Genomic DNA, 13,442 nt, shown 5'->3' on the forward strand with positions numbered 1-13,442 from the left:
TTCTAGTGTAATATATTTGTCCAATGAATACCCGTTTATCATCTGCATCTCCTCTTGGTGTAGCAACTTTAATGGCCAGTAGTTTAATAAAAGTTCATCTGCTACGTTTATCTGACTGCAAAAGGAAGCTTCTATCATATTCCCCACGGGCTATGTATGTTACTACACCTGTGCTGGAAGTTTCTGTGAGTCAATGTCATATACAAAAAAAAAAAAAAAAAAAAAAAATCGTTAATGTTTGATTGAACCGCTGGTCAAACAAACAAATGAAAGAGGAATCTTTGCCCGCCATTATTTGTACCATTCTCAGGCGAGTTGCATGTAATACACTGAAAAAAACAGCCTTTCTATACATACGAATCGTTGTAGAATCAGCACTTTTTGACCCCACTGATGTTCACGTTCACAGAGACTGTCTTTATTTTGGTTACTGTTAAGTACTTGTTCAGCCTTTTCTTAGCAATCTTCCACTTCCACCTGCCACACAGGTTCAGAAAGCAGTCGGGTGTCGTGTGTCGCAGGAGCAGCGCGGAGCAGGGCAGCAGGATGGGGCCCTCCGGGTCTCAGGAGCAGCTGCTGGGCAGCAACAGCTCGCTGGGCAGGGAGTCGGTGGCGCTGCAGCCGCCGCCGGAGGCCGCGCTCACCTCCGTCGAGAAGAAGTTCCTGCTGTTCGCCGAGCGCGGAGACTGCGCCACCGTCCGGAGGTCGGTACTCTCCCTCTCTCTCTCTCTCTCTCTCTCTCTCTCTCCGTAGGAGACACTTCCTCGTGTTCTAACAATTATGCGTGAGTTCAGAAAAAGCAATTTATTGTCGATGGTGAAGAGTTGCGCATTGTTGTGGCGCGTAAGCCAAGCAGTCTCTAAAGCCGTCGGCACACGGACCGTGCATCCGAACGTTGAGCGTTGAGCGTGCCGAGTTTCTGACGTCAGAGCGTGGAATAGCACGCTCGGGAGTCTTTTCCGAACGTGCAGAGCAATATCTGGCATGTCAGATATTCTGAGCGTGCGTCTGAGCGTTGACCAATGAGATGACACAACGCCACCTACGTCACACGCACGCCGTCTCCCTTCAGTACAGAGTTGTGAGGCGCCATATTGGCATTCATTTCAAGCCTGTATGTATATATGCTCTTTCTGAGCACCATTACATTGAGAATCACTGGAAAACCCGTTGTTAACTGTGTGATTCGTTCCAATAAAATTATGAGAAACATATTCGCGGCAAAAGAATTATTCTAACTTCAGTATTATGAGAGTAGCTATTTGAAGGCAGCGACACACTGAAGATCCACCCAGAACGCATTGTTCTTGGTACAATTTGTTATGATTAAATTTCAATTAGTAACATATATACGAATAAGGTTTTCAGCAATGGGTAATACAAATGATTAGCTGCACGAGGTGTCATGTTGGTTTAGCGTAATCAGTAGCGTCACGGTCTTCATTAGAATTGCTTGCTGGGGTGGTGGTTCGCATCTTGACACTTCCGTTTTTTTTCCCTAACATTCACGTTTTTATTAGGTTCTGATACTTTATTATTAGTTTAATATAATTGTATACTATAATATTTGATGTTACGTAAATATAAGTTCACCTTTTTTGAGGGGTGACTTTGTTCGATTGGCTTAATCTACAGGACAGTTTGCGCTACTTGTATAAAGACATTTTGCTCCTTTTTCTTTTACGCTTCGTAATTCACATGTTGCAAGGATTCTGCTACTGTGTAGGAATAGTGACCAAGTAAGACTGACCTTGAGGCTTTACTAAAATGTGGGAATGATGAAATAATGTTTATCTTATGCGCAGAAGTATTCCAAATTTGTAATCCACTGTTTGTAATGGAACTTTTATAAGCCTGTGTCCTTATTGATTGGACATGGTACTTTCCTTTCCGTGGACGATGGAGAAATGTGCGTTTTAATGGAGCTAACGTGGGAATTTTACGCGCGCCCGTTGAGTAAACTGTGTGATTTACGAACTAGAAACATCGCTCAACTGTCGCTAGAGTGCGTTGCGATCGCGTATACCACGTTGGGGCCCACGTACCGTATGCACAAGTCGCATTGTTCCTGAGCGTTCAGCAGCACGTTGAACTTGGCACACTCAACGTTAACGTTCAACAACACGGTCCGTATGCCGACGGCTTAAGGCGGGCAAATGAGGAAATGTTTCTGGGAGGATGTTGACTGGCGGAGACCCGAGGTAGCTGATTTAAACTAAACTGTCTTCGATGTTAAAACAGAACAAAAATATGGAAAGTAAATGGTAACTTACACACATAAAGTGAAGATATGTAAGTCTTTTGCATGTAAGATAATATACAAGTTACTATAAAAATGCTAATTGACAAAGGAACTTTGTGTGGTATATGATGACAGGGATTCTCTTTATTTGCTTTGGAATACATTTTACATTCAATACGTGTCTCTTCTCATAAGGAAGTGAGAAGCACAATAACTTCTATTCTTCTCCACATAACACACTGAAAAAGAAAAGTGGACACCTTTTTATAAGCCTTCTCCGTATGACAGGAAGCTGAAATTAAATGTTTAATTCATTCCAGCGTCAGCGCCAACGAGGCTGCTGCACTTCGGAACACAAGTCTACGTCTTTCGTTTAGGAAACATCGTCGCCTACAACAGCATCGGTGACCACTTTGTGACACACTCGTCAGCAATTGCTTCAGACACAGCTGCCGTGCTGGCACTGTCCGCATTAGAGAATGGTGATGTGTTACGACGGCAGAATTTTGTATAATGCGAAGGGAACGACGGGGGAGTAGGGGGGGGGGGGTCGGAAGGGAGATGCGAAGCCAACAGAGGCTTCATTTTCGAAGCTAGAGGGGAGAAAGGAAGAGTATCTGGCAAATGTGATGCTAAGAAGTGGTAATCCAATTATTTATTTACCATAAGATAACACGTGTAATGTATTGGGATGAAGACAAGGGGATACGAGTATATGGGACTAGAGGAGTTTCAGCAACCGATATTCATTAAGGAATGAAGAGGCAATGCTACGTTTTTGATCCAGATTTTGGGATGTATAGCATTTCTAAAGCTGTTCTAGGAATTTCAGAAGTGTTGGAAATATCTACCAAAATATGAGCTTGGAAGTGGCGGACAGATGCATGAAGTTTATGTACTTTCAAACGTTAAAGAGCATGGGAAAGATGTTATCTATCATGCTTTCTCGGCGTGACTGATTGTCAGCGTATTTCCGGGTGAGCAGCCGAGTCATTATTTGCATTTCTTGCACAATATTTCGATGATCGTCGCAGGCATCTTCTTGAGGCGCTGTGAGCTCTGCTGTCATGTGTGCTCAGTGCTTGGAATCCAGCCAGACTGTGGACCGCTGCTACACTCGCTTGAACTATGTGGCCTACACGTCTTTCTGTTTTTCTTTAATGGAGTTTTTATGTTATTCATTAATTGCAACAATTTATAAACTGTTAATGATAATTACGGCCATAGAGAAGCACCGAGCGAGGTGGCACAGTGGTTACCACACTGGACTCGCATTAGGGAGGACCTAGGCACTAGCAGCGGTCGTGACCCAACCGGCATCCACCACAACCGCTCTACAGCGTCCCATTGTCTGATGTTCTTCCTGCCTCGCTACTACGAAAGCCAGATGTTTGGTGTTACATTTACCTTCCCTAGTTATGTGGGGAAGAACAGAAGTTATCGTGCTTCTTACTTTCTTATGAGAAGAGACACGTGTTGAATGTAAAATGTATTCCAAAACAAATAAAGAGAATCCCTGTCATTATATACCACACAAAGTAGAGCGTATTTCATAAGCATACCAAGAGCAATCTATGTCAGTGTCAGACCCAACACATGAAATACAGAACTGGTTCCCATGGTTTTCTGTGTTTTTGGAAACTCAGCTTCAAAAAAGCAAAATGGCCTTTTCGTTGAACTGTGATCACATTTCGACTTCTTTCTACTTTACGAACTAGTTCTTTTCTTAAAAGTACCACACTGGACGTTCCCGTTGACCTGTCATACTCTCTACAAGCACTGCCGCCCTTGCACTGCTCCCCCTCGTTCAGCACAGGCGGGCCTTGTCGCGTGTTCCGCCGATACCTACCGTTTTCCGGCAGCGGTTCTCCGATAGCTTCTTTGTTCCGCAATCCAGTCTAGTTTTCTTTCTTTACTACGTTACGTGACCGTTTCATTTTTAGTTTGGCGAGTTGACCCAAACTCAAGCAGTGCAAAAGCAAGCTACAGAATATGTCACCATGCAACGGTACTTTCGCGTTCTCGTCAATACGGTACCAGAACGTTTAAGTTCTGCCACTGTAAAGACGGAAGAACCGAGATTCGGAATGCCAGAACTGTGTAGTAAGTAGCGGCAGGAACACCACGACAAAATCACGCAGCACTAACACTCCAAACCATCGACTCTCGGAGAGAGATTTTAACCGTGTTCAACCTAATGGTGAAGTATCGAACTATTTTTCTCATACAGTTTGTGGGAAACGCAGTGAGAATAATTACTTTTGGAAACCTTTTATCAGACAAAGCCTGTTATAACAATAAACTGTTTCGCTTAATAAAACGGCCGCCAGCCCAAATCGGGCCCAGTGTCTACACAAAATGATGAAGTCAATTTTCGACACTGAATGAATGACTACTTTCACTTACTACGGTCACTTGGCAGTAAGTACTATTAATCCCACTTTCTGTTACTTACGGAATTTATCACTATTCTTCAGTAATTATTTAAAGAAAACACACATATGTTTCAACAAGGATACAAAAAAATATTAAACTTATACCTATCATTCATATGGCCAAAACTATTATTTAACACGACTAAATTTCATTTCTTTAGGACTGTTATTTGTTAACGTTTTACTAACACCAATATTTGTCTGGCTTTCTTTGATATGGAGAAGCAACACGAATAATTACTGTTAAGATTGTTGCAGTTAAACAATTATCTTACTTTACTTTCAGAAATACTATTGAAAACTTTTCCTCATGGTCACGCAAAGCGGTGGCCCTTAAACTGATACGTGCACACTTTAGTATTTAATAATGATTTTCAGAATTTACTACCAAAACAGTACTATTGGCAGTAATTTATTATTATTCAAGCTTCAATAAAATTCAGGATACTCGGAATAAATTCGTTTAGGTAAGGACCCTACTGAGGTAAATGACATAGGAAAATCACAGTTAAACACAAAGGTACATTTAACACTTACATTCCACTGATTGAAGATGGATGGTTCACACTGTGATACACTTCTAAATAAAGTACTTTGCCTGTTACTGATGTCGAAGGTGGCGCGAGGCGGTGCTGTGTAGTAACATTGCGCAGGTACGGCTTTTGATGTGCATAGCTCTGTCTTCCTCTTGGTGGCGACGATAAAATTACAAATTTCTGAGCTATTAATTTATTGCCGTACTGCACCAATCATGTAGAACACGCCCGAGGCCAAAAACCCAGTCGTGCAGGTAAATTCGGGGCCTCTTGTGCTTGACCAACGTAATGCGTGTTCACCACTTGCGCGCCAATTCTCACTCGCGCGCCCCACCACCTTTTTCATCCCACCACAGAACGGAGTTCCGTTCTACCTATGATCCCTACACCTTTTCCATTTACATTTCTGCTTACAGAAACCCTAAGTATGAACCATCTACAGTTGCATGACAGTATATACGTACAAAGTTGACATAATTAATTACAGTTGTACTTGAAATATTACATAATTATTTACAAAATATGTTTTAATACATTTATTTCACCTACGTTAAAGAGGTATTTTAAACAGATAAACAACACTTAACAAAAGCTTACTCTCGTTATAGTATTTGCTTAATTTTTCAAAATTATTACGGAATAAAAAAATCTAAAATATACAGATTAATGGCAGTATTATATTTACAATAGCATTACAACCAGAGGATTAGAGAATAGACAGAACAGGCTAACTTCAAAATAAATCACCCTGGAAAGGAAAATAAGAAAATACTGAGGCGAGTTGATAGTGAGTGGAGACCTTCACGGGAAAAAGCAGCGTAAGATAGACTCCACAGAAGCTGTTAATGGATATTTCTCCCAGGAATTAAATCTAAATGGTGCGAACAGTAAGCACCCTTGAAACTAGAAAACTCGCTTGTTAACATGTCACCTCCTTACATGTCTTTTGTGAACATACTTAGTTTCATCTTTTCATTAATTCAGCATTTCCAAGTTATGTAGCTACATATCTTGTTAAATATAAATTTAACCGTGAGCTGAAATTATTGACTGGTCTCTGTCAGACCTGATTGGTAAGTTTGAGATCGAAGACGCTATGAAATCGCTGAAATAAAGCGTTTTCATGTAACTATAACCATCTTTCCGCACTCCGAACTTCACTCCACATAGAACAGCCTTTCGAATGTTAAACTTGTTTTCACATAGCGTAAATATTGTATATTTTGCGTAAATTTCTACCACTGTTACCATCTTCAAGTTTCCTTGAGTGTCGCACTTCGTGCGCCATACACTGTCTCCTACTTGATGACTTTGTTCCAGTAATGCTCCATCTAATAAAAGTTCTGTTTGTCCATCAGACTGCTGGATGAATACAAGGAACAGCCAGAGATCCTCAACATCAACTGTGTCGATCCTCTCAACCGGTCGGCGCTCATCGCAGCTATCGAGAATGAGAACATCGAACTTATCCGAATACTTCTGGATCGAAATATCAAAGTCAAGGTAGGTCGACTAGAACACACCCAAGAACACTGTAGACTTTTGGATTTCACATTGCTGCTCAAGAGAAGACCCATCCTTTTACTTTAGGAGATAACTGACCATTGAATACGGATCCTACAATTTGGTCGTTGCACATCTCTGTGACACGTGCACTGTTAAGTCCTCAGACGATCTTGGTTTGCAGTATGAAACAATGTTCACATATATAAGATATATACTCCATCTACATTGTATGAACTTCAATGTCTATATTACTATACCGCCAACCAGAGGCACAGTCCAAGTTGTAGGTGGTCCGTGGACGACAATGCACGGTAACAATACGTTCCAAAAAACCATACCTGAAAATGCGATTTTCCAGGTGGTCATATCTCGGGGTCTATTGATCACAGAGATAAGGAATCAATTTTTTTGGATAGACCTTGGTGTAGTGACCATTTGTATACCTATCGGAATAACGGGCATACTGTAGCTATCCTACGGTACAGGGCGGAAATTTAAATATTACACACTTCCTCCAGCCCAGGCAAATTGAGTAAATCGGTTGGTTCTATTGTAGTAGGTGTGGTCTATGATGGACCTAATGCAGCTTATGAGCATCATATTCCAGTTCTATACAACAAATAGTCATGCCAACATTTGTGTCCAACATGAACAAGAGTCAGTAAATAGGGTACAATGCTTCAAATTTTTGGCCTTACGCGTTGATGAAATCCTGAACTGACAGAAGTATATTACTGACTTGGCAAACAAATACGTTCAGCTACTTTTGCTCGTGGTATAAGTCCTAGTCTTTGAATCAAACGAATCAACCTTCTCAAATTTTTTCCTCACTTCCACTCAATAATGTCTTATGGAATAATTTTATGGAGTGACTCATCACTTAGAAACAAAATACTGATTGTTCTAAGACAAACAGTAGGAATAGTACCTGGTGTTCAGCGGCCGACTTCGTGCAGGTACCTCTTCAATAAGCTAGGCATTTTAACTGCATAATCATAATACATATATTCGCTGATGAAATTCATCATAAATAATGCATCACAATCATAAATAATGCACCACAGTTTGAGAGGAATAGTGATGAACACTCTACAATGTTAGAGGAAAAATGGCCTTCATTACCCACCATTAATGTTGTCAGTGGTTCAGCAACGAGTTTAATTTGCAGCAACAAAAATGTTTAACCATTTGCCGAAGAGCGTAAAATATTTGACAGGTGGCAAATCAAGTTTTAAATGTAACCTAAAATCATTTCTCCTGGATGACTCCTTCTATTTCATGGACAAATTTCTATTTAAAAATTGGTAGCCTATGAAGATAAAAAAGAAGAAGATCTAGTTTTTAAGAGTTGTTTCATGAGCAGAACTAAAAACTAGTGTGTTCATTAATATTAACACTAAACATGCACACATATCATTTAAACTGACTAGTCCCATTTCGATACAAGAATGGTTCAAATAATGTATATAACAAGTAGCTATCTAACTAATTTATGTGTTCTGTAATAAGAAACATGTTATGCATCTATAAGGAAAGGTCCTAGGAAAGCAAACGTTAACAGAAAATTAGAATAATTAATTGCAGTTTTCATATAAGTATAAATAATGAATGTCGAAATATTTGATTTTGATGTGCAATAAAACATGTGCTTAACAGCTGCAGTTCGAAAAGTCTATTAAAAACACAATAAGTAGCAAGTTATTTGAAATTAGTTTGCAGTGGAACAAACTGATATGGGTTTTTTGTTGTACATTGTACTGATAAGAGACCACTTTGCTTATGAAGTTTAATGGTCATTCGTCTGTGTGGTATGTCGAACGTCTGATCAGAGTACAAGAATGTGGTCACTTGCACTCTAATCTACTAAGCCTTATTCGAACTCGCATAGTAACTGTTCCACTTACCTGTTTATCATTTCCAGGATGCGCTGCTGCACGCCATTAAGGAAGAGTACGTGGAGGCCGTGGAGATGTTGCTGGAGTGGGAGGAGATGATCCATAAACCCGGAGAACCCTATGTGAGTATACTTAGGCTCTCATATCTTTTTGTCAGCTGCCTCGTGGCACTCAGCCCGACATTTGAAATAGAAGTTCAGTTTAGTATGAAATTTCAGTTCTCAAGTATTTCTAACAGTTTCGCTGTGCTTGCAAACGCTACTTTGACTGCCGTATGTGATGAACAGTTCATAACAAATTGCAGGTAGCTATATATTAATGAGAAGCACTCTCTAGCATTTGCAACTACTCAGACATCTCTCCGTTTATGAGTTGTCACTACATGACTGCTTCATTTTTTGCAAGTTTACAGCTATATTTGCTCTATTTTACATATCGATGACTTTGCTTACCCAGTTAACAACATATTCTTCTTTTGCATTTAATATTCAAGTGTTCTAAGTAACTGTAAACATTCCAGTTTAATGATTCGAACATTACACCAGGGATGTGTTTACTCAAAGATAATATCTGGCCGATTTAAGTAACATGGAGAGGCATAACATTTCCTTGACGAGAAATAACGATATGGTAATTACAATTCAATAGTTTAAATACGGTACAGACGACGGTAATATCGAAACAAATATTGTTACTGTTGTACGAGTATGTAATGCATAGGAAAAACATTTGATTAATAATAATAAATGATTCTTCAAAGCAGCAGTTTCACATGGTTTACCAGATTCTGTAGCACAGTGATCATGATAAAGTATTTAAATTGAATGTTAGTTTATCTACAAATATATTTTTAATTAGTTACTTTTAGTTGTTTCCAAAGTTGTGGTCTAACGTATAATTTTCGTTCTCACGAATTAAAGATCCTCACTGCATTATTGGAGGTAGTATACGGCTATTCACCATATCTCATAACCTTAGGACTTTTTAATTGGTAAATTATGGTATAAAAACATCTATCAGTATGTAACCACGGTTATTGATCCTCGGTGTAATTCGCACTGACTAAAAGTGCAGTTCTTATCCTTAGTCATCACTGTCTACAGGGCTTTAGTTTGTACGTCTCTCCATCATCATTTGTAATTGTCCGTCCCCTCTGCGTTCCCTCATTCTACACATCGCTCAACCCTATTCACTTTTATCGGCTTATATTAGAGCTTTCACTATCGCTTTCTCTCTCTCTCTCTCTCTCTCTCTCTCTCTCTCTCTCTCTCTCTCTGCCTCTGTCTGTCTCTGTCTCTCTCTAACCCCCCCCCCCCCCCTCTCTCTCTTTCTTTCTGTGCTGTCTGACGCACAAACGGTGGACAACCACGTGCATTATTACTAAAAACAACCAAAGTTTTCTAGAGTCGGTTTTGTTTTGCTATGATTTTTACTCTTTTCTTTAAAAATGTATAGACATTAGAAACATTTTGTTCCCCGACGATAGCACAGCACGCTGGTTTGGAAAGTCTGCACACATGGTATAAGCGTTAATCTAAGAATTTTTCACGGAAGCTGTAAGTATTTCGTTGTAAGCATGTCTCAAGTGACAGGACGCATTAGCCATATCCATAGGCAACGAACTGAACAGCACACCATACTGTTTGTGTATTTTTAGTAGACACTTTCAGGAGGTTTTACATGCATATCGTTACATTTATACTCTACATGTCATCACAGGTTATGTGATGGAATCTAAGATCACCGGAAAAACAATTAGTTACCCCAGTGAGTATGCACAGATGAGTCGTTAAGCCTTTACAGGCAGCGCAGCGATCGATTTACGTACTCAACTGTGCGCGTACTGGCTTTACATGAGCATAGCAATCAGTGAGACATTTACGTTTCAAGGAGATATTGCCGTCAACATAGGCAAATGTAAAGACGTGACAGGGTGGCGAAATGGGTCATACGGTGTGTGAAGTTGCTGGATTTGATGGTGTTTCGCGGCGGACAGATCAACGTGTCAACAGCCAGTGGTGTAACACACGTGGTCACGGAACATGACGAGAGAGTTGTGGTCGAAAAAGTTCCTGACTGAGAGGAACAAGAGTCGCGTTTCACGGCTTGTGACTCAAAATCGCTTCAAAGCCTTTTAAGAATTGTCGCAGGCAATGATTTAACGTCCATCCCAACCTGCTAGCGAGGGAAAATTGCGACGGGAACTGCGTCCAATGAACATTCGCAGTAGGTCACCGCGCAAGAGGCCATTGCTTCTCCTGTTTTTCAGGACGACAACAGCCAAGCTCATCGGGCTGGAAGAATTTGCGACTGTTTTGCTGAAAATTGCCACACCCTATTACGTCTCGATTGGCCTGCAAAATCACCTGATTTGAACCCCACAGAAAATCTTTGGGAGGTGTTGGGACAGCGGGTAAGGCGCCGACATTGGTGTCCCCGCAATTTGGTGGCTTGATTTGGTGGCTTAACTTGGATGTGACGTACCTGCGCAACCTTGTGGACTCACTCACTAGGCAGGAATGACTAATTTCCTGTCTTGTGAGCTTATTACAGCACATCAGAATTAATTTCCCGTCACTTATATTACATTCGCGAGTGGTATGTAGGAATAAATTTTATGAGTACCCTGGGGAATCATTTAGAATGTCTCATCGTAACAGTAAAGTGGAGAAAGTAGTATGATATTTTGCTTGAATTGCAACAAGGGCTCTGGCTTGTGCCAGTACAGCTGTCAGTTACGCACAACGACTTTCTTTCAGGCTCTCCCACTGGTGTATTGAAACTTTCTGTGAGCTTTGCACACAACAAGCAAGTAGACGACTGTAGGCATCGTTTAGTCTACCTTTCTATAGTTTACAAACATAAACTAAAGTTCAATGTGGACAAAAAAGAGTATACTTAGAAGAATAATAGGAGCTATTTGAGGTGCAACTTGCAAGGGGCACCCTTGAGTTCAGTTTTTGGCTACGCCTCCTAAAGATTGGAGAGAAATGCGCAACAGGTTTGTCATCGCCATCAGGAGCACAGTTTTCCTGGTCTAGTCAAGCAAGACTGTTGTCGGCTGCTGTACATCCCACCAAAAAGTAACAGTCCAGGTCGTTAAAGACGCTGATTCGTACGCCCCCCCCCCCCCCCTTCTTGTGAGGGGAATTTCTAGAGCAGTCGTTGCTAACGTTACTGAAGCAAACCTGCACGAGATCAAACACCAACCAACAACCCCAAGTTTGGAAGGTAGGAGACGTACTGGCGGAATTAAAGCTGTGAGGACGGGGCGTGAGTCGTGCTCAGATGGTAGAGCACTTGCCCGCGAAAGGCAAAGGTCCCGAGTTCGAGTCTCGGCCCGGCACACAGTTTTAATCTGCCAGGAAGTTTCAACCCCAACGAAGTTTAACACCTAACTAGTCTTTAAATTTAAAAAAATTGCCTTCTCAATTTTAAAATGGTAAAATGTAAATAGTATTTAGTTAACGTTCGAGCAAATAAAATTCGCGTCCTTTGCAAATTTTTTTATGAAACCAGAAAATAATAAGTCAACGTATTAGGCGTTATTCTTGATTTCTAACACACTTTTCTGTATTCGATTTGACAAAAATTAATGTAGATCTTAAGTAAAGCTCTAAGATAATTCAGTTCCTCGCTTTTGTTGCCACTAATGCCAGAGCCGATAGCACATTTTTACATCTATTAGCGTTAGCCAACTGAATCAGTATTCTTCAGGCTTATTCCGATAATCACATATACCGTCACCAATTACTTGTGTAAACATTTCAGTTACTGTGTTATCAAAACCTTTTCGGGCGTGGTGTCTTTTATGTGTCTCAGAAGTTGTTCTGTGATTCGAATTTCGCTATCAGAAAATATTCATTTATTAATTGGTGTTAAAACTTAGGAATTTCCTTGCCGCTTCCTCCAGTCAGGATAATAGATGGTAGTGGAATCGTTACTAACGACAAATGCAGACTGCTACACGTGAACGCAGAGCAAATGAAGTAAACAAAAAAGTGAAATTGCAGTGAGGTGGCTTTGGTAAAAAATAGGTATTTTGAAACAAAGCTAACAATGTTCTTAAAAGGCAAGTGTACAACCAGTGTGTATCACAAGTTTCTGTTTATGGTAACGAGACAGTAACGACACACTTTTAATGTGAAACCCACTAAAAATTCAGTGTTAGTAGAAATAAATGGAGTGGTACGTCATGTGAATTGCTGTCAGAGATAGCAATAAAAACACGTCGTTCATGAACACACTGAAGTGGAAGACGTAAATACACTGAAGCTCCAAAGAAACTGGTATAGGCATGAGTATTCAAATACAGAGATATGTAAACTGGCAGAATACGGGGCTGCGGTCGGCAACGCCTATGTAAGACAAGTGTCTGGCGCTGTTGTTAGATCGGTTACTACTGCTACAAAGGCAGGTTATCAAGATTTAAGTGAGTTTCAATGTGGTGTTATAGTGGGCGCTCGAGCGATGGGACACAGCATCTCCGAAATAGCGATGAAGAGGGGATTTTCCTGTACGACCATCTCACGAGTGTACCTGAATATCAGAAATCCGGTAAAACATCAAATTTCCGACATCGCTGCTGCCGGAGAAAGGTCCAGCAAGAAAGGGACAATGTCGACTGAAGACAATCGTTCAACATGACAGAAGGGCATCCCTTCCGCAAAATTCTCCAAATTTCAATGCTGGGCCATCAACAAGTGTTAGGGTTGGTTCAGATGGTTCAAATGGCTCTGAGCACTATGGGACTTAACTTCTGTGGTTATCAGTCCCATAGAACTTAGAACTACTTAAACCTAACTAACCTAAGGATATCACACACATC

The 13,442-nt window shown here is 40.6% G+C and overlaps 1 protein-coding gene across 1 annotated transcript in view; it reads left to right on the forward strand.

The window, feature by feature from the left end:
• The window catches only part of LOC124623136 (transient receptor potential protein), a gene marked incomplete at its 3' end in the record, with an annotated part of 258,350 nt that overhangs the window by 80,409 nt on the left and 164,499 nt on the right, over positions 1–13,442 (forward strand). Inside the window, exons 2-4 of the mRNA XM_047148927.1 lie at positions 522–704; positions 6,572–6,716; positions 8,641–8,736. Of these exons, the coding sequence (XP_047004883.1) occupies positions 547–704; positions 6,572–6,716; positions 8,641–8,736 (399 nt within the window). The remainder of the gene's footprint in view (positions 1–521; positions 705–6,571; positions 6,717–8,640; positions 8,737–13,442) is intronic.

Source organism: Schistocerca americana, chromosome 7, assembly GCF_021461395.2.
Source record: "Schistocerca americana isolate TAMUIC-IGC-003095 chromosome 7, iqSchAmer2.1, whole genome shotgun sequence".
Classification (NCBI taxonomy): domain Eukaryota; kingdom Metazoa; phylum Arthropoda; class Insecta; order Orthoptera; family Acrididae; genus Schistocerca; species Schistocerca americana.